General features: G+C 51.9%; 6 protein-coding genes across 6 annotated transcripts; 1 reads left to right on the top strand and 5 right to left on the bottom strand.

Moving 5' to 3' along the window:
* Positions 1–1073: 1073 nt before the first annotated feature.
* On the bottom strand, positions 1074–2113 carry ALTATR162_LOCUS3005 (uncharacterized protein; the record flags this gene model as incomplete). The annotated part of the gene is made up of 2 exons (XM_043310611.1): positions 1074–1669; positions 1951–2113. The coding sequence occupies 2 exons, from the start codon at positions 2111–2113 to the stop codon at positions 1074–1076; spliced, it is 759 nt and encodes a 252-aa protein (XP_043166546.1).
* A 4318-nt stretch (positions 2114–6431) lies between these two features.
* Positions 6432–7333, bottom strand: ALTATR162_LOCUS3006 (uncharacterized protein; the record flags this gene model as incomplete). The annotated part of the gene is made up of 2 exons (XM_043310612.1): positions 6432–6964; positions 7030–7333. 2 exons carry the CDS (start codon positions 7331–7333, stop codon positions 6432–6434), a joined length of 837 nt encoding a protein of 278 aa, XP_043166547.1.
* Positions 7334–8369: 1036 nt separating this feature from the next.
* ALTATR162_LOCUS3007 (uncharacterized protein) lies at positions 8370–10067 on the bottom strand (the record flags this gene model as incomplete). Its single annotated transcript, XM_043310613.1, has 4 exons — positions 8370–9005; positions 9056–9519; positions 9574–9861; positions 9932–10067. The coding sequence occupies 4 exons, from the start codon at positions 10065–10067 to the stop codon at positions 8370–8372; spliced, it is 1524 nt and encodes a 507-aa protein (XP_043166548.1).
* A 912-nt stretch (positions 10068–10979) lies between these two features.
* ALTATR162_LOCUS3008 (uncharacterized protein) lies at positions 10980–12904 on the bottom strand (the record flags this gene model as incomplete). Its single annotated transcript, XM_043310614.1, has 2 exons — positions 10980–12352; positions 12400–12904. The coding sequence occupies 2 exons, from the start codon at positions 12902–12904 to the stop codon at positions 10980–10982; spliced, it is 1878 nt and encodes a 625-aa protein (XP_043166549.1).
* An 833-nt stretch (positions 12905–13737) lies between these two features.
* Positions 13738–16572, bottom strand: ALTATR162_LOCUS3009 (uncharacterized protein; the record flags this gene model as incomplete). Its single annotated transcript, XM_043310615.1, has 4 exons — positions 13738–15321; positions 15373–15557; positions 15604–16182; positions 16248–16572. 4 exons carry the CDS (start codon positions 16570–16572, stop codon positions 13738–13740), a joined length of 2673 nt encoding a protein of 890 aa, XP_043166550.1.
* A 929-nt stretch (positions 16573–17501) lies between these two features.
* Positions 17502–20017, top strand: ALTATR162_LOCUS3010 (uncharacterized protein; the record flags this gene model as incomplete). Its single annotated transcript, XM_043310616.1, has 2 exons — positions 17502–17563; positions 17611–20017. 2 exons carry the CDS (start codon positions 17502–17504, stop codon positions 20015–20017), a joined length of 2469 nt encoding a protein of 822 aa, XP_043166551.1.
* Positions 20018–20249: the final 232 nt, after the last annotated feature.

A 20249-nucleotide genomic window follows, 5' to 3' on the forward strand; every position in this document is an offset into this window, starting at 1 on the left:
CCGGTTGGAGGAAGACGGAGTGGAGATCAATTGAGCATGACAGCAAGGCCCCCAGGAATATATCAGGAGAGCAGGAGCGCCTAGTGGATCGCGGGGAAGTAGCCCACAGTGAAGGCCAGGCTGACAGCTAACAACAAGCTGTTGAGCTCTCCCACATGCAAGCTGTATGCAGCAGCTCGCGAGCCAGTACAAAGTGGGGTAGCCGACCCCACGATACCGTCGCGGAGCAGTTAGCGAAGATGTGACGAACGTGTTGTCCAATAAACTTGTGCATGCTGAGGCTTTAGTGCGAATATTGCGCGTTGTAGCGTGATCTCCAACATGGCCAGAACCAGTCGCGGTGACGTCTTCAACCCCTCCACACCATGCTTGGAAAGTGCGGAGTAATCGGAACAATAGAGTGAGGAGCGCAACGCGTACTTGACGTCAAAGTTTTGAAATTGATTAGATGAAGATTGAAGTGTGCGCGTTCATGGCATGTAGCCTGCGCGGATCTTGTGGGAATAGGGAAGACTATGCAATGTTTAGTTGAGGCTGCGGCCCCACTATCGTATGTTCGACCGATCCTGTGTAAACAAAAAGAGCACCCAACAGAGTGCCATCGTGAGATATGGAGTATTTCGCGCGCTCAGGTACATGACCATGACTCGGTCATAACGGTCAACAATCACATGCATGAGGGTGTTCAAAAAGTGGTGCCAACATATATTAGATCCATCTCTACACACACGGTGGTCCCAAGACGAATGTAAAACAAAAGGCCCAATCCTCCAACTTCCGCGGCGGGTATTACACAGATAGCGTACTCAAAACTAGAAGCATAGGCCACCGAACCCACTCAACTCCACCCTGAAATAAAAATATATATATACGAGTTTACAACGAGCCTGTTGCATGCACAAAACACTACCGAGTATATGGCCCGATTGATGCCGGAGAACGCCGAGAGATGCGCATAATGACTGATGGCGAAAAGTGCCGAAAGGATGTGGGTATCGTGAATGTACGCAGCAAGACAGTTAAAAATGGTAGACTGAACGAGATTCGTAGCGCCTTCGTGCGAAGCTGCCGTCTTATGGGCTGGGCTCCGGAGTCTGCACGCCGTAGCTCCAGATTGCAGTACCTTGGAGGCTGATGGAAAGGTTTCGTCGTTGCTTCGTTGCGACCGTGGTTGGTGTCGGTGTGTAGGGAGAGGTGCTAGTACGCTGCATTGTCTTCAGCCTCCAATCCACCATGTCGTTGGAGATTCGAGCTAGGCCGTAGTCCATGTCCTGCAAGATAGCCCTCTTGGTGGCCTCAATCTCCTGCACGGTAAAAGCACCATCGCTCTCTTTGATACTCCAGTGGCGTGAGGACCGCTGCCGGTCGACGAGGAAGCCATGTGCGAGTGAAAGTGCGGCCAGAACAATAACGTCTGGGCTGACGCGCATGTTCTGACGCGAGTCCGTCCTCAGAAAGTTCTTCACGTCGCGAGCATAGTCGCTTGGTATGAGAGCATCTCGCCAAGTGGTTGCAAACCGGTTACTCAATGCATCTAGCAAGCACCCCGCGAAGGCGACGATCTCATCTGGCAGCCCAGCGCGGTCCAGGAAACCTTGAATCACCGACGCATGAGGGCGATGGGTGGAGACGTTGAGCGGAACGAGGTTCGCAAGGTGGGCAGCGTATACTATAGATAGTATGTTAGCGGACCGAAATCAAGGAAGTGGCAACGGCATTGATCTTGGGTGGAGGGGTGTTGGTGGAACAACTAGCTGATCGACAGGAACATGTCGAATTTGTGGAGAGGGGGAATGTTGAGTTGGAAAAGGAGCATCTGGGATGAAGCATGACGAGGGCCAAGGCAGCGTATGCAGGGGAACGACGCTCTGCCGCCCGGTCCGACTCATACACACCATCATGCAAATCCCGTAAACAGAAATTTGACATGTGAGGTAGTAGTGAACTAACCTTTGTGTTGTGGAGGGCTAGTGATGTCGTGTGACTGTGTCGATGTTTGGGCAGCTGGTGTTGATACCCGGCTTGGTGTGGGCTCCTTTGCCGGCGGAGGGGTTGGCAGGTTGGACAGCGGAACGCAGCTGGCAAAGTACTTGTCCAACTCCTCGTCTGTCATGTCGCTATTGACTGATAGTGCGGGAGAGTAGTCCATTGTGTTTTCTTCTTTTTTCTTTTTCCAAGTTGCAAATACGTTGATGTGTTCTAACGGTACTACGGCGGTGTCGGCCAAGTGTAAGCGAGAAGGTTGGAGACTTGGTCGTGTGATGTTATAGTCGTGAGTCGATGAGCGATGGGGGATCGTGAACCAAGCAGTCGAATTGGAAATGTCGTCAGAGGGGAGACGAGCCCAAAGAGTGAGGGCATTCACGAGTCTATATACACAGGCACATTCCGACCAAGAAAACCGAGACGGTGAAAGCGGCGGATGGGTAGCGTCGCTCGCTAGCTGGTCCCCTGCACTTTCCACGACGCAGTAGCCGTCTCCCTGCCGTGCCATCTTCACAGGTGCGCACGCTCTCCCGCTCAGGCCAGCGCCAGCTAGAACTTGGCCGTATGCGCCATCGCCAGGGCTACCAGTGCATGCTATGGCGTGTGCGGCTGCAAGATTTGTGGATGTGTGCAGCCGCCTGGCTGCCTGGCTGCCTGGTAAGAAATGGTGAATGTTATTCCGGGCCCGGAGTTGTGTCCATGGTGATTTCTAAACTATACGACTGGGAAATCGAGACCCAGGAATACAGTGTGTGTACGTTGCGTGATAGATGATCCCCAATCTAATCTTACTTTCTCCAGATCTTCGTCGACTCCGTCGCGATCAACACTCTAACAGTTACTAACTTCTTCATCTGCATACAACGGAACACTCATCTGGCAGTTGCAATACCGACACGACATAAACTCTGTATACATCCCCCAATCTCGCATACCGTCTTGTCGGAAAAGCTTATGCCCTCGATCCTACACGCGCATCAACCCTCCCAAGCCGCCGACGACTCGCCTGTGAGCACTACTGCGAGCATTGCTGTATTGCCTATCCACAAGTTCCACTGCGAAACAAACCATCACACTTTTCACCCGTAGTTCCGACCGCAGAATCTTTTGCACATGTCAAACCCTATCGATCGCATCGCTGCTGTCAATTGCCCTGCATTAGTCCTCATCCTGTGCCTTCGTCACGCCATCACGCCGCTGATGCCACCCGAGCAGCCAGCACCAGTTCTCTCACCGCTCTGTTCCGCACCTCAGAGCACGCACACTACATGATACGATACGGTACGGCTGTTCGGATGCATCCTATCTCCGCACCCAAGCTCGCAAAAAGGGGACATTGCAGACGAAAGCGCGATGCGAACCCCACATCCAAGCTCTGGGGCGCAGTCTTCCTAACCCATCTTCAGCAGCTCACCCGCTCGCCTCATGCACTTGACCCAGCACAATCTTGACTTGACCTGTCAACACCAAATCTGCTCGCAGCCTGAATCGCCATGACTGACTACACACGCGAATACGTAGCTTCCTCCCGAACACTCTGACTTGCTGGCGGAATTTCGGCTTGGGCGCCTCGTATGGCGGTCCATCGCGCCTCTTTTCTCCGATAGTATTACGGGGCTGGTGGAGAAATCCAATACTCGCGCACAGAGAAAAACACAGACGACAAATTCCAACTTTAGCATCCACGGAGTCGTGAAACAGCATTTGCCCGGTAGCCTGAACGTGTTTACGGGCCCCGTGCGACTAATGTTATCGATTACGCTAGCTTCGTGCGAGCAGCCACCTTCCGCCGCCCTTCCAGGAACCGTTGCTACGAAATAAATACATCATCGTCATGGTGGTAGCGTGCATCTCCAATCATTCCTGTTGGAATCACCTCAACAGTCTCCGTGGACTTGTGGAGGCCACGTACAGCATTCAAGAGCCTCGGGAGTCTGGACCTGAGTCGGAGGCTCCACTCTCATCCTCTTTCGAATTCAGCACCAAGCGCGATTTACTTCTTGCTGCAGGACCGAGACATATTGAGAAATCGAGATTGGCTCATGGACTCTGACAGATGTCATTGCTCACCGATACACGCTACTCATGTCACCTTACGGCCGGCAAGCCACGACCAGCGAGCATTTTCTCCAATCAACACCACTCGGACCTTCTGAAACAACAGCGTTCGAATTGTCTTTACACTTGACATCTAGTCCATGAACACCCGTTTGGTTCGGGAGCATCATACTTGTGGCGTAGGTAAGCTCCCAAAGGCTCTAGCTGTTCGAGACTTCTTTAGCCTTCCAGACAACTGCCGCGCCTAAATTTACTACCATCGTCACAGCGACTTCGATGAGAAATATTATGACTACAGCTTCTGCTACTGCACCCGAGCATGCACGGCTGAACATTGCAAATTCCAAATGCTTCACGATGCGACGATGCTCAGAGAGATCAAACATCTAGATCCAGCCACAAGAAGCCATGTGTTCATTCATTCGGACAGCGTACCAAGAGAAGAAATTTGCTTCATGCGGCCAAAACCCACACATGCAATACAAATAAGGCTGATAGGGTTCCCCTCAGGACGAAAGTAAGCAGCATCGTGCATAGATCACACGTCTTGGCCATCTCACGCCTCATGCAGTGGCTCACACTGTAGCAATCTCATTTCTTCTTCCTTGAGAAACATCAAAAATTCATTCATATCTGTCGCTTACTGCACGCCTCAAGCGAATAGCACTATTGATTCCTTGCCAAGATGAAGTGTCACATGCGAAAGCTCATTTTTTCAGCTTGCCGTGGTACCATAAGCAAGTCGAACACGATGCACGTTTTTCCACCCGTCAACGAGCCGAACTCACTCAAAAGCAAGTACTGTTTGTATCTAGCCCCCTGGATTTTAGCCGGTGTCTTCTATCATGTCAGGCGCAAACAACAACCATTATACATTGGGGAAATTTCCGATAGTCTTTGATTGTCCGTCAAAGTACCACTTGACAATGCATACAGAGCAACAACAAATTCGCTCTACACTGCAACCCCGTCATTGCCATAAGTTTTCGCTCACATGTCGGCCGCGGAATTCTACCTGACGTACATGACAGCGAATACATGCATGCATATAACCAACCACCTCTCCCAAACTCGCTGCAATAGCAAGTTTCCTTCTTCCTCTATATCCTTCCGTCTGGCACCGTTGCGCTACCAGAAGACATTGAACAAGCAAACAAAGTCACTAGGGAAACGACGGCTATGTCGGCAATCAGCAGTCGATGTATACATGTGAATGTGACCACAGTGTACAGAAGTCTTGCAACCTCTACAGATGGATTCATTAAAGCAGCAGTGGTTTCTAACTTTCTTGTACGGAAGACAAGGAAATTCGCGTTTTCATAGCTTGAAGTACTACCGACAAACTACAAGGAATATCACAACATCGAGCTCGCGAGATCAGGTTAACAGAAGACGTACCACTACTCTGTCTTACTCTCTTCCTTTCATCTCTTCATCTCTCTTGTCTCTTACTCGTCACTCAACACCTATCAACGCATACTTCTGATACCAACTCGAAAAGCAGAGAGGCGAAAAGCAAAAAAATGCATACCCAACCCACAGCAAGATAACTGCCCGAACACTGCATTTATTAGCCTCGGTTTCGTAATCGAAACGTGTAATCCACGTTTCTCACCAGCCTTAGTTTCCTGACAGAAATGATCTGAATTGTAGATCAAGTTGTTCGCACATGAGCCAGTAACCGTCCAAATCCGCAGTCACGAAGATTAAGGGGAAGAGTTGTCAAGTGTGCTGCTCAGTACACCTTGTGTTTCTTCTTTACCGAGTCAGTTCAAATGTTCAATGTATGGACGATATAGCTGAGAGCAATGGTGCGTAGCGACATGTCAACAGGATGTTCGCGCTAAAGTATCGGGTTTGAGCGAAAGATGCCCGAGCGTCATGTATGGAAAGCAGGTTAACGTCTCATCAAGACTATTAAAACAAACATGTACGTGGTTTATGAGCCACTTGATCCCTTTACTCAGCATGTTTATATCCATGTGCCGAAGCTGAAGTAACGATAACGAATATTGATTGTACTGCAGTTGCGAACATAATAACAGACCAAAAAACACCACGCTTCTCCATAGATACAAGGAGAAACCATTCCCACTCCCTTCCAAGCGCAAGCCCAGTATGGCTACATATTCTCTCGATCCATACTATCCCACCATACTACTATCCACTTCGGACTGAACCAGCCTCGCATATGTGGGATATCGTTAACGACCAAATTCCGACTCAAACACTTTTCCTTCGATCGTCTACAAGCGACGCAAACATGTCTATTGTCTTATTCGTCATGACTGCCGTATCGTCGTCAAGATTCGTACCATAATCCCCCAACACATATGTTGTCGTGCGTAATTGGTGGTAGGTACATTGTCGCAAACATAGCGAAACGCTTACTGTGCCTTCTTGGGGGCTCCCTGCTGGCCGCCAACGTACCTGCGGATGTCGGTAGCATCAGCAGCCTGGCGGACAATGCCCTTGAAGGTGCCCCATGCCTGCTTCGCAGCGGGAGGAGTGCTCTGGTTGGCAAGCTGAGCGTCAATGCGGGCAGTAAGCTGGTTGATGGCCTCCTGGACGAAGCTGCTCTGCGCAACGCGGGCGCGGAAGAAGACGGTGTAGACAGCAAGGAGGATCCACGAGCCCTTCTGGAAGAGCATGGCAGAGCCAAGAACGCGGAACCAGAGGAAGATCTCAAGCAGGGCGACAAGAGTCATGGAGCCATCGTAGTACTCCTTGACGAACTTGCCAATAGCCTCGGAGGCAGCGGAGCCTTGGGGCTTGGCGCCGGCCTGAGCAGCGGGTGGGGGCTGGATGGTGGGCAGCAGGTTGGAGCGCACGTATGTAGCGACGTGGAAGACGGAGTATACGGAGAAGGGAAGTATGGCAAGGGGGATCTGGCGCGAGAAGAGCCATACAAGGGCCATGACTAACAAGCAGTCAGCACGTGCTACGTTGGGGGTGAAGCTATACACAGCCTCGTAGGAGACTTACTCAAGTACTGAACGTTCTCATCGGTAGCAAGAGCGACGACACCACCTTGCTTTCCTGCCCTCATGCGGGCGCGGTAGGCCTTGTAGACTACTATGCCGTATGTGACGCATGCCGACAGAAAGGCGGTGCGGTAGGAGAAGGAGGCCCATCGCGAGTAGTAGTTGAAGGTGATGTAGGACAAGCTGTATCGCAGAGTAGCGAGCAGCAGGGTGACGTGCCCGGCGAACCAAGCAAACTGGAGAGTTTGCGCAAGGGCAGCAAGGCGCTGGCCCAAGGGCATGGAGGCTGGAGGAGGGGGTGCCATTGTGTGTATTTCGGAAACTGTAGTGTGGGCTACGTAATGGGTAGCCTTGGGACGTCAGTAAAGGTCTAGAGAGATGTATGCCGCTTCCAATGTAGAAAGGGAGGAAAGGCAGGCTGCTGGCAATGATCTGCTGCCTCGTCGAAGGATGTGGAGGTGCAATGTGTCCACAGTGGTGGCTGGGTGCTGAACTGCTGGTTCTGCCCGGCCTTCGGGACCCGCTCGTGATATTCGCCGTGCCTGATAGGCGGGGTCGACTTACCGATTAAGAAATCTAATCCGGGACCTCGGTGAAGTTGCTCTGTAGTTGCAAAGATTATAGACGCAGGGGAGTGAGAGCAGAGTAATGGTGTGGTTGTGTGTTCCTAAGAGAGTAGGAAAGCGGGCAGCAAACCAGAATTCGGGCGTTTGGGGGGTGACGACATGGCAAGCTGCAATTCTGGAGTGGGCAAGTAAGCACAAGCCTCAATGCGCCCTTGCCACACCTGCACCCTGACGATCCCCTCAGCCGCCAGCAAGGCCTCCATGTGCCGGCGTTCTTCACACGCCTGTTAAGCGTCTGACCAGCAGGCACCATGTCGTCACCGTTCTATCTCCACTGAGGGTTGATTGTTTGTTGAGAAACATCACTAGTTTTGAATCCAATTCGCGTTTTGCCCACAAATGAAATTGCCTATGATAGTCTGTAGAATACATGAAAAGAACCTGTCCGACACTCCTCGCTCCGAACTACGTCTGCCGAATACTAAATAATAGAAAATGCCGAAGGTGAAGCAAGGGAATCGGAAAGGAGCGCAAAGACGTTGGTATCAATCAACAATCCGGACAACTGCACCAACATGTGACACTGCTGTGCATCGTCCCCAATCTTCCATCGTGGTGTATTATCCCTTTTACCGATAGCACCCAGTGGTATCGTCGGCCGCATTATATTAAACAAGGTCTGGTAAGAGGGTGTAAAGAACTGAGAAGGGGTGGCTGAGAGGCGTGGGCCGTCTGGAGCGGGAGGGGAGGGACGATCGTAACGCCTGGAGGGCGCTTAGCGGAGAGAGAAACCCTTTCTCTTGCCCTTCTCTTCGATCGGCCTGCCAGACTCGATACGGGCCTTCTTCTCCTCAAGCTCTTGTCGTTGTCGGTCTAGCTGGTCCTTCATCTCCTTGTGACGGGCGTACAGCTCCTCTTCGCTCTGGCGCAGCTTGCTCTCCTTCTCCTGCACCTTTTGCTGGAAAACCATCTTCATCTCCATCTCCATCTTCTGGAGCTTGGCCTCGTGCAACGAGCGCTCCTCTTCTTGCTTGACGGCAGGGTTGACCTCCTTGAACACGCTTGAGTCTTGCTGGATGCCCATCTGTGCAAGTTTCTCGGAACGGTAGTTCTCGTACAGAGCGTTGTTGGTGTTCTCCTTGAGCTCCTCCATGTGGGTGCGGATGAGCATCTGTCGTAGCTTGACGAAGTCGCAGTGCTCCTCGTTGTCAACCTCAACAACACCCCAGGGCAGCGCGCGCCCTCGGACCTTGCGGCCGTCAACAGTCGTGACCTCAGTGTTGGAACCGACAACGGCGAAGGGAACCTTGGCCATGATCTCCTGGTTCTCAGCAATGGTCTCCTCGTCGTCAAGCTCATACCGTGGTCCTTCAAAGATCTGGATCTTGTGGTAGGCGATGTCTGCAAGAATCTGTTGTTGTTAGCAAGGGGAAAAGGGGAAAGGGAGAAAAAGAAACGTACCCTCTTCTTGTAGTTGTCGATTTCATCGTCGGTAACAGTGTCGGCCTTGGCAATTACAGGAATGAGGTTGACCTTGGTGTGAAGCTTCTTCATCACCTCAATGTCGATGGGCTTCAGGGAGTGGCCGGTGGGCTGGATGAAGTAGACAACGGCATGGATACGGTTGTCGACGATGTTCATGCGGTTGACCTTGTTCTCAGCATCCAAGTATGCGTCGAACCGCTGCTCAATGTTCTTGACAATGGGATCCCACGACTCATCGTTGTTGATGAAGTCGCCAAAACCGGGTGTGTCGACTACTGTTAACCTCAGACGAACACCGTTCTCCTCGATGTCGGCGCTGATGGACTGTATCGAAACGGTCTTGGAGATGTCGAGACTTGGGGGCTTGCGCTCCTTGGGTGGGTACAGCGAAGTGTTGAAGAGTGTGTTTACAAGAGTTGACTTTCCGAGTCCAGACTCGCCTGGGATGACACGTTAGCTCCGATTGACAACTCAGTGGGTGGGGGGACACATACCGACAACCATGACGTTGAAGTTGAATCCCTTGCGCACACTCTTGCGGTGCCACTGGTTGGGCAGGTTCGCAAAACCAACGTAGCCTGTAAGCTTCCTGCGCACAATGTTCATGTCGTTGGCCATGGCAGCTGCGGCCTTGGGGTTCTTCGCCGTGATGGTGTGGACCGCTGGAGAGGAGCCGTTAGACATCGACATCGACATCGTTTGATCCATGCCGAAGCCGCTGGATGACGCTGGGGGCGATGGGGACGCACGGGTAGGCGGCGCGGGAGAGGTAGCACCGGATTCTAAAGCAATGTGTTAGCTAGGGGCGCCAGGGAGAGAGGAGGTATGGCCGTCGAGCGCGGAAACAACGACCAGTGTCAAACTGCATTGAGCCTGGTGCACGTTTCCGTTTGGCTACTGCGTGTGTGCCTGAGGTGCCAATGGTCTCGTAGCTCAGGCGTAGTTGTTGATGTCGGGACACGGGGGTCGGGGAAAGCTCCTTACCCATGGTGTAAATAGTCTAGTAAACGCAGACGAGGGGTCGTCAAGTGAGGGACTTCTGTAGATGAGGCAGCAATGTCAGCGGAGGCTCTCAATGCGTGATGGTGGTGCTGGTGCTGGCTGGCGTGGCTGCTAGACAAATGTAACAACGCGACCCAAGCCAGAATCTGGAGAAATAAAGTGAAGCAGGCGTATAGGAAGGGCGGCGTACCAGTCAGCGGTAGTTATGCTCTCGAGTGAGTGATGCACTCAAAGCAATGAATTGAAGTGGTGCAGTTGGCTGCGAAGGAAAATGGCGTGGTTGTCCGGAGGCTGCGACGTTGGGAAGGGAAGTCGTGGTGCCGTCCGTCGCTGGGTAGAGGAAAGGGGTCCGCACAGGGATGGGCGCGATTGGAGCAGCGCCGAAGCAATGGGCACTAGACCAAAAATCCCCGCGTCACCACTAGCAGCGTGCCGGACTATCACTAGAAACAACACACGTCGAATTGCAGAGAGGCCGGTGAGGGAGAGTGCAGGAGGGACGCAGTTGACACCTTTCACCTTGTTTGAAGATTTTGTGCTCTTGTGCACTCCTACAAGAGGCAGTCGCGGGCCGTGCTTCCCAAAGAGGCAGCGTCACGTGCGCGTAATTAGAAGGCACGAGCAGCGCGTTACTAGACGACATTAAGCGGTCGCCGCTTCATTGTGACTATCTGCCACAACTTTGACACTGCCGTCTCACTCCCCAAGCCTGTCTCTCGCGCTGCTGTAGCGTGGCACCACAGCACACGAGACGCGAGACTCGACACCTATCCAATTACATCGCGTCCACCTGCAATACCCATGTCCAGGTCATCGTTCCATCTATGCAAATCAAAGGGTATTTTGCGCATGTCCCAAACAAACAACTCCAAACCAACGCCGCAGTCACCACACCGCACTATGCAAAGCTCGCCAATGCCCTGTTCAACTCGGTCTTGTCGTACTTGACGTATTTGCCCTTTCCCTTGTCGATCTCCCGGTAGCGGTCGTAGAACCTGTTGTACAAGGGCTCGATGATGTTCTGTACCTCCTTGGAAAGCTGGTTCCGCACTTCGGGCTCCATTGCGTACGACTTGTGCCGTGTGACAAGATCATCGAAGCTAGTGTTGAAGTTCTTGAACTTTTCCTTGATTGCATCCTTGTCTTTCGAACTGAGAGACTTCACAATGGCTGCCGAATCTGCACCGCCTGAGGTTGGCCGTTCCTTGCTACGGTTTGTGTACTGCACATCCAGTAGATATCCTGATGGCTCACGCCACGCTTCAAGATACATGGCTGTGCCTTGCTTACGCCAGTCTGCGAGCTTCTTGGAGTAGTCGTCCATGAGTGGCGCGAGTTCCGATGAGCGGATGATGCGCGTGATGATGGCGATGTTGTTTGCCATGAAGACACCTTGTAGGTTCTTGCCCTTCAACAATGTCTTTGCTTTGCCAATCAGATTCTGTAGTAGTGTGTCGACCGTATCAGCCGCATAGGACCCAAACAACTTTACGCCGTCTGGTCCAACATCCAGAGTCGTCGACGAGTTATTAGCTGACCCCGAATTCCAACCGCCCTCTCCCAAGGATGCCAGTATCGACGCCAGAGGTTCGAGGTAGTTGGTCATCTCTTGCAAGCGTCGCATCGTCTGCGTGGTAATGTCGACGGGACCGCCGTCGATAGGGACGGCGATGAGTCCCTGAGTCCGTGACCTTGTGTCTTCAAGCATCTTGCTCAATGACATCTTCGACGTCTCCCGGACCGGCTTCACACTGTCATAGATTTGATCCTTGAGGGCCCCCGTCTGCTTTTGGAGCCGCATCGATAGCGTCCGGACCATTCCGCAAATCTCAAATCCAAGGAAGCAGTCCGTCAACAGGTTCTTCTGGATATGGCCGTTCAACTCGCGCAGCGTTTTCGTAAAGTCTTGCAGCGGGACCTGGCATGTTGACTCGTAGACGTCGCTCCATTCCTCTCTGTCAAAGACGTAGTTCAAATTGTCAAACTCGGCCACGAACAGACCCTCTATCGCTTGTACGTATGTACCGATACCATTAGTACCCTTCTTGTACAGCGCGTCTGCCTGCACCTTCCTGGCTGTGCTTATTGTCGCTTGCATGAGACTCCTCAGTGTACTTTCTAGGTATTCGCCCCGGACGTCTGCGTATATTCTGCGTGTGGGAGTTTGTGAGAGATCGATCTGCGATAGTTGAGCAAATGATTTGGAGATGTACGAGTTGATGCTGCGTAGGCTCTGGAGCTTCTCTTGGGGCATGCGAGGGAACGGGTTTTCTATGCAGTCTTAGTATTTCTGTAATCATAGGACATTAATGACGTACGCTTCGCAACAAATTCCAACGCCTGAACCTTTTCTCTGGCGCTATCCTGCAGTATGCTGCGGAACACGTCCTCCAACTGCTTGTTGCCCATTTTCAAGAGCCCACTAAGCTCCGCGACAGCTTGTTCGTTGGAGCGAAGGTTGGTGCGCTTGAGGTCCGCGAGACTCATGTTCGTGCGGTCGAGGGACGCAATATAGCCGTCAAGGTCTCCTCGTCCAGGTCCAGCGCGAATAATCCTCTCTTCCTTTGCACTTTCTTCTCGCGGGGCTCGGAGTCGTTCAATTGCCTCGATTATGCGATCGACATTTGTGTTCGCGATCTGCAGCTTCTGGGTGTTGCCGTAGATTGGGCCGATAGCTTCCTGGACTGCCTTCCCGCTCGCATCTAGCCTGTTGACGGAGCCTTGGATCTTCTTCGTGAGTGTCTTCATCTTCTCCATGTTAGCGAAGAGCACTTCGACTTCCGCGCTCTCCTCGAGGAGCGCGGCTTTGCGGGGGGCGACCATGGCGACTGCTGGGCCGATGCGCAACTGCCTTGAGGCCTACGTGTACGCGTGAACGGCGGCGGCGGCGAGGGCGACCTCGATTATATGAAGCGGGTGGGTAAGAATGAAGCGAACATGAAGTACAGCCTGTGATTATACCAACGAAAGTATGTCCAATTGGGGGAATGTCATACCCCGGTGTTGAATGATGTGTGAGGGGATGCTTGCGGAGAGCTGTCGCGGAGGCAACGCTAAGACCCACCAGGGTCCCGCGTAGATCCTCTACACCATTCGCATGGCCATAAACCACACACTCCAGACAATCATTGTGAATGCATGTAATACACGATTGTCACATCTAAAACCGTGCTACAGAAGAGCTACCTCTGACTCCTTGTAGCACGAAAAGACATTCATCGCGGCGGGTAAGGTGCGCTAATCAGCGTTGCCTGTCACCGCGAACCCGCTGTCTGCGTATCACCTATGTTTCGACGAGGCGTGTGCGCCTTGCTATTAGGGTGCCACTGTGGCACATGCAAGTATAAAGGCAGATTATACAGGGGTATACAGTTGAAGATTCAGCAAACTAACCAGATACGCAGACGCCACAGGCCTTTTGTATCCCGTGCATGCAAGATGCTTTCCAATGTATTGGCTTTTCTCGAAAGAACAAAAGTGAAATAAAGACGGGAGCTGGACTTTTCCGGTCGTAAAGTAAGACCATGTCGAGCCTGAGACTGGTGGAAAACACGGACATGAAGCAACGCCAAAGAAGCAAAACTGAAAGCAGGGCTGAAACCGCATTCCGCCAATTCCTGTGGTCCACATGTTCGGACGGAGAACGCAAGTGAACATTAACGGCCAGGCCAGATGCCACCAAACACCTCGCGGAATTGAGTCCAACCCTCATTCCGCAAGATAGGGACTGAAGCAGTCGGCAGATCAGGAATAGGTAGCGTCCCCACTGTTACCTCGTCTTCCATCTCCTCGCGTTTAATTTTCTTCTCAGTATGCTCCTCTTCACTATCAACGAAGCGACCTTGAACATCCTCAAGGCTGATATCGAAGTCGCTAAGCAGCTTTCTCAGCTCGCCACGAGCCTGCTTGTGCTCTTCTGTTACATAAGAGGAGTTCATAAGAAGTTGTTCAGCAGCATTTGAGAATCCCTCAACTTGCTCCACGACGCTGGCCACGAACGATTCACAACCAGTCTTCCATGCCTCTCTTTGCTGAGTCTGGATCTTTTCTTCGATCTTCTTGAGAAGCGGACGCAGAGCCTCGCCAGGTGGACCATAGCGGTATGTTCCAGGGTTAATGATCGAGTTGCGGAGTTCATTTCGTTGTCTGTTGTAGACTCCTGAACCCGACCCGACAACGGTCCGATCCAAGGCTCGAAGATAGCATTCCTTCATTGCCGTTGCTATAGGGCAGTAGATGTCGATCTCCGTCGTGAATCGCAGATGAGTTTCTCCAAGAGACACGCGAAGACTGGCGAGCAGTGTGCCATATGCCGCCTCGATGCGTCGTTGTACAAGAGTCAACTCTTCAGTAGCTCTTCGCTTTAAAGCTGCATGTGCAGAAGACCGGTTGATAGCCGATCGGGTTTCTTCCAACAGTTTCAGAACGATTCTGAACAGACTCTGAGCAAAGCCTGCAATCATCGCATCCAAGTTGTTGTACCACTTGTCAATGAACGCTTTCATGGTGCAGAGAAGTTCGTAGTTCATGTTGTAGCCTAGATACTTGCCGCTGACCGGCTTGCCATTTTCAGCAAGCATCTTTGCAAAGCCCGAGTGGTAGATCAATGGATGGCACCATGAGTCCTGCACCAGTTGCTGTATGCCATGGATGATACTCTGTTCCTCATCGCTAGACCAGGGCTTTCCCACTAGCGACTGCAATGGACTGCCAATGAGGTTCTTGAGTTCGCTTCGAAGTGGCTGAATTTGAGCTTTAAGGTCGCGTCGCATCTTAGCGTAGCCCTTGTCTTCGATGTGCTTTTCTAGGGCCCTTGCAGCTTGGCTTCGAAATGATGGTAATGATTCGTACACGTGATCGTAGAAGTTCTGATAGTTCGTTGCTGCAGACAACTTAGCGAGGAAGTGTCTTAGGGCGTAGATGTCTGCCGTCTTGTCGTCAAGGATAGGACCGTCTTTCTGAATATGACTTCTAGATGAAGTGTGAGCCAGCGCAGAAACTGAGAAGACTTTGATTCCTTTAGGCTGCATCTGTCTCTGCACGTTTGCTGTTTCATGCTTTATGTAGGCGATGGTAGCTTCTCTCAGTAACTCATCTAGCAAATCGGAAATGACCGCGGGGTCTGCATTTCCTTCCTCGTCAAGCTTGTCAATGTCCTCCATGCGTGCGTTCAGAGCTGGGAATGGGTGTACGTGAATCTGTCGGATTTGTGTACCCATGTTGTCTTCATTGATGAGTTCCTAGAAGTCCAGTCAGTTGAATATTTTGGTAGAAAGAAAGCGACAACTCACATCGGACTTATTCATGACGAGTATAGTCTTGTTGGCGCCTTTGAGGTGAATCGATCGATCAATGTACTGGTCGTGCAGAACACTGGTCTGCAGTCGAGAACACGGCGCAACCACCATTTCGAAGTCAGCCTTCCAACGAAAACTGTTGATGACCCCTTCACGCAGCTGGCTCATATCCCCATAACCTGTTTTGTTAGCTGTATGTTGCCGCGCAATGATTCAGTGACTTACCTGGCAAGTCAAAAAGACGTAAACCATGGCGAAACAATATATGACCGGTTGAAATGGTAACGACTTTCACGAACGGCCATAGCTCTTTGATCTTGCTTGTTTCTTTCCCGAGTTTTCTATCGGAGATATTCTTAAAGTACGCGTTTCGAGTCTCGAGGTCTACTTCCTGCATCTCTACGGCCAGTTGTGCGAACCGATTGTCGACTTGTTGGCAGCAACCATCCAAAAAGTCTCCTTCTTTGATATTCGTATGATGGAGAATCCTCTCAAGCTTGTTGCTGGCTTCCTTGTTTCTCTGAACGTCGAAAATGATTTGAAAAAATTCCTTGGCAGTAATAGCTCCACGCGACATTGCCTTGGAAGTCTTCTTATCTGTTGCCTGAGTAGCATTGTCTTCATCTGGGTCGTTTTCATCTTCGCCATTGAGAGGTTGGCGATTCTTGTTGACACCAGGGTAGAACTCAACCCAACGGTCGATTTGTTCCTTGATGCAGTGTTTGATTTCTTTCGTAGTAAAGAACTCAACAAGAAGGTCGCTCAGTGTGGTGTGGTCGCTAGCTCCCGGCTTGTATTCAAGAACTGTTGCGTAAGCGGTGCACGCCTTTGAGGAACCAGATCGATCCAAGAGTGCTCGGTCAAGGAACGCGTTGATAAGAGAGCTCTTTCCAATGCCCTGCTCTCAAGTACCGCTACACTGAACGGCTTGATATCAGGTAGCTTCTTCGCAGCTTTTGCCCTATGGATGAAGTCTTGGAAATGTTGGTCGATAGAAGCGTACTTCTCCATTGGGATTGTAAGTTTGTCGCACATGTCGCCGACCATGATGGTAATTTCTTCTGGCTTCAGAGCGTACCAGCGGTCCTTGGCAAGTTCTTCATCGATTGCCGTGTTTTGCATATCGGTGAAGTCCCGTTTGTGGGAAGGTGTGTCGCTTCGGCCAGGCGGTGTTGTTCTTGCTCGTCCCATCATCATGTCCAGCAAGGGGTTGCGTGATATATATTGTAATGAAGTGCTGCTTGCACGACTTCACTGTGATTTGGCGGTGTGCTGTTGTTGGTCTGCTCGACTGATGGCATGAATCTGATCAGAGATTCTTGCTCGATTGAGCCGTCAATGGTAATTAGTTGTGTCAATGATCCTGGACAGTGTATGGTCAATCCAGGGAGGTTGTAAGTAGAAGAAGAAAGTTAGAGGAGTAGAGAGAGAGGGTTCAAATAGCGTCTAGATGAGAGAGAATCAACACGGGCCAGAGACAAGAGGTGAGAGAAGGGAGATGGAGCCGCACATGATGCTGTTTACTGGCCGTCAGAGGTGCGCTATGAGAGATATATAAGTAAGTGAGACAAGCCTAAGACCTTACTGCGTCTTCGGCAAGGCAATGAGATCAGCTTCACCAGAGGAGCTGCCATCAGTAAGATGCCGAATACAATTGCGATCTCATCACACATTGAAGATATCCAGTGACGAATATGTCTGCGCACCGATTCATGAAGCGCTGTGAGGTGATAACACTCAAGGATAGCAAAAGCGCCTGGAACATGGGCCTGGTGAAATACATAGCTGGAGAGGTGTTGAAGAACTCAATTCATCCAGCTGGTCCGAGTTGGTCGCAAAACTTCAATGATGTCTTCACAAGTGGATGGTGGAGACAAGAGTTGATTGGCGCCAGGTTCAGCGTTCCTGCATGGCTTGGCAGACGTTGTGCGGGCGGTCATTCGATCGGCGTCATCCCGAAACCAGCTTTCGGCGGAATTTTACGGGCCTCGAAGCAGGTTGTATGCTCCGTCATGCTTAACGCATTTCCATGAGCCCAGGTAGGCTTTTTGCATTTCCCATGCGCCCGACTCGCACGGCATCATCACCACGAACAATTCCTTTGTTTCCCCCCAAACTTGCGCATGGCCGGCTATAGGAATACGCGCAATCTGGGCCAGCTCTGGCTGCGGGGGACGCGTCGTGGGTAAGCTAGGATATCACGGCATTATATCCCCATGCTAATAACACAAGCCTACACACGAAGCACCCGCTCTCTCAGCGATCCAAAGCTGCTACCCTCAGCCTGCGATATGGCCCTCCCTGTCTTCTCGCAACCCTCGCAACCGGCTATCTCACTTCGGAGTCGTCACCAATCCCACTCCTCCGACCAATTCATCTAGATGCGCCCTCTCTCAAGCGGTATTTCTTCGGCGGCGGCCATGACAAACAGACCGAAACCACTTCGGTTGGAGACGCTGAGAGGCAGGTAAACAAGGGGGATCCAGGAAAATCGGGCCAGCAAGATGCGCCATCCCAGACACGTGTCGCCAAGGGCTACAGCGGAGAGAATGAGGAAGCCGGCCAAAGTCAGTCCGCATGGCAGACGATAACGAGCAAGTTCCCGAGCTCCCCATCACCCTCCCAGCTCGGCGACACCATCATCGACTACATTGTGCCCAATTGGGTCAAGGTCCTCCCTGGTTTCATTCGCAAACTTCAGAATGAGCTCTCAATGGCGCCGGGTTCCCTCGCCGAAGAGATCTGGTACGAAGCCAACGACCCCGAGATCAATCCAGAGATCATATGGGATGCCTCGGTGAGGGTCTCCAACGAGCTGTGTGACGAGGAAAAGGCGTTTCTGAAGCAGAGGGCGCAGTTCACCAAGGCTGCACTCGCGCGATACCTCGACATTCCGGAAGCCCAGATACACCCCGACGACGTACCCGTCATTGCCATGTGCGGTTCTGGTGGAGGCCTGCGAGCCCTTGTGGCAGGTACATCATCATACCTCTCCTCGAAAGAACACGGCCTTTTCGATTGCGTCACCTACACGGCAGGTGTCAGTGGCAGCTGCTGGCTACAGACCCTCTACTATTCCGACCTCACCGAGCGCAGTCACGCTCGCATCATCAGACACCTCAAGAACCGGCTCGGCGTGCACATTGCCTTCCCACCCGATGCGCTCGAACTACTCGTCAGCGCGCCAACTAACAAGTACCTCTTGAGTGGGCTTGTGGAGAAGGCCAAAGGCATTCCAGATGCCGACTTTGGGCTGGTGGACATCTACGGCGCATTACTCGCCGCCCGTCTGCTCGTACCGAAAGGCGAGCTTTCTGTCAGCGAATACGACTTCAAGGTCTCAAACCAGCGACGATTTACCGACAACGGCTCACATCCCCTGCCCATCTACACCGCAGTACGACACGAAATTCCCCTGGCCGAACAAACAGACACAGATGTCATCGCTGCCGAAGCAAAGGCAAGAAGGGAGGCCTGGTTCCAATGGTTCGAATTTACGCCATACGAGATGTGGTGTGAGGAGATCTCGGCTGGCATACCTACCTGGGCAATGGGCCGCCAGTTCGAGAACGGACGCACAGTCTGGCGGGACAATGGCCTAGCTTTACCCGAAGTGCGTGTTCCTTTGCTCATGGGCATCTGGGGATCTGCCTTCTGTGCCACCCTTTCACACTACTATCGAGAGATCCGACCCCTCATGCGCAGTCTCACTGGTCTTGGCGGCAGTATAGATGCCATGATTTCCGAGCGTGATGATGATCTGGTCAAAGTCCATCCCATTGATCCTGCTGCCATGCCTAACTACGCTCTCGGTATGCGCGAACTCCTTCCTGCATCGTGCCCTGAGAGCATCTTTGAACAGAAGAACTTCCAGTTCATGGACGCGGGAATGTCCAACAATCTACCTATCTATCCACTTCTCCGACCCGGACGCAACGTTGACATTCTCGTTGCTTTCGATGCCTCCGCCGATGTCAAGACTGACAACTGGCTGAAGGTCGCAGATGGTTATGCCCGTCAACGTGGTATCAAAGGCTGGCCTGTCGGTGCAGGATGGCCACCGGATAGCGAGTCCATGGAAGACTTGCAAAAAGATCTCGATCGCGCCCAAGCCAAAACTGAACAGCAGGCCCAAGACAAACTCGACGAAGCCAAGGACAAGAGTGCTGAAGACAAAAAGAGCGGCAAGAAGAGTAAAGATCTAGGCTTCTGCAATATCTGGGTTGGCACTACCGAAGAACGCACCTCTGACACCGAACACCCAGAGTCGAAGCAAGTGGATGAAGACTGGGAACTCATGCACCCTGCTTCTGGCATAACGGTCATCTACTTCCCGTTCCTCGTCAACCCGAAAGTGCCCGGTGTCGACCCCAAAGTTAGCGACTTCATGTCAACGTGGAACTTTGTCTACACACCCGAGCAAATCGACAACGTTGTGGACCTCGCTCGCGCCAACTACAGCGAAGGCGCCGAGCGCACAAAGCGTACCGTTCGCGCTGTATACGAGCGCAAGAAAGCGCAAAGGGAGCAGAGAGAAAAGGATGAGCGGGAACGACGGTGGCGGTGGAAGTTGAGCCAAGGCAGAATAGCTGGCCGTCGTGTTGGAGGCGAGAGTGAGCATGGAGATCAGTTCAGCTGATTGGACGTTGTATGAGAGATGATGAATGAGGTGGTAGTAAGGAGTTCGGGGAGGGTTTTGGAAACGATAGATAACGGACGCATTATACCCACTTGGATCAAGAATGAAAACATTTGCACATTTACTCAATCGTATGCAAATATTACTTGGTGACGATATTATTAATATTAGGCATTATGACCAAGTAGAGATACTCGGTTCAATATCTCAACGATACGATGTCGTCGCATCT

The sequence above is a fragment of the Alternaria atra genome, assembly GCF_907166805.1.
Source record: "Alternaria atra isolate CS162 genome assembly, contig: 22, whole genome shotgun sequence".
NCBI classification, from domain to species: domain Eukaryota; kingdom Fungi; phylum Ascomycota; class Dothideomycetes; order Pleosporales; family Pleosporaceae; genus Alternaria; species Alternaria atra.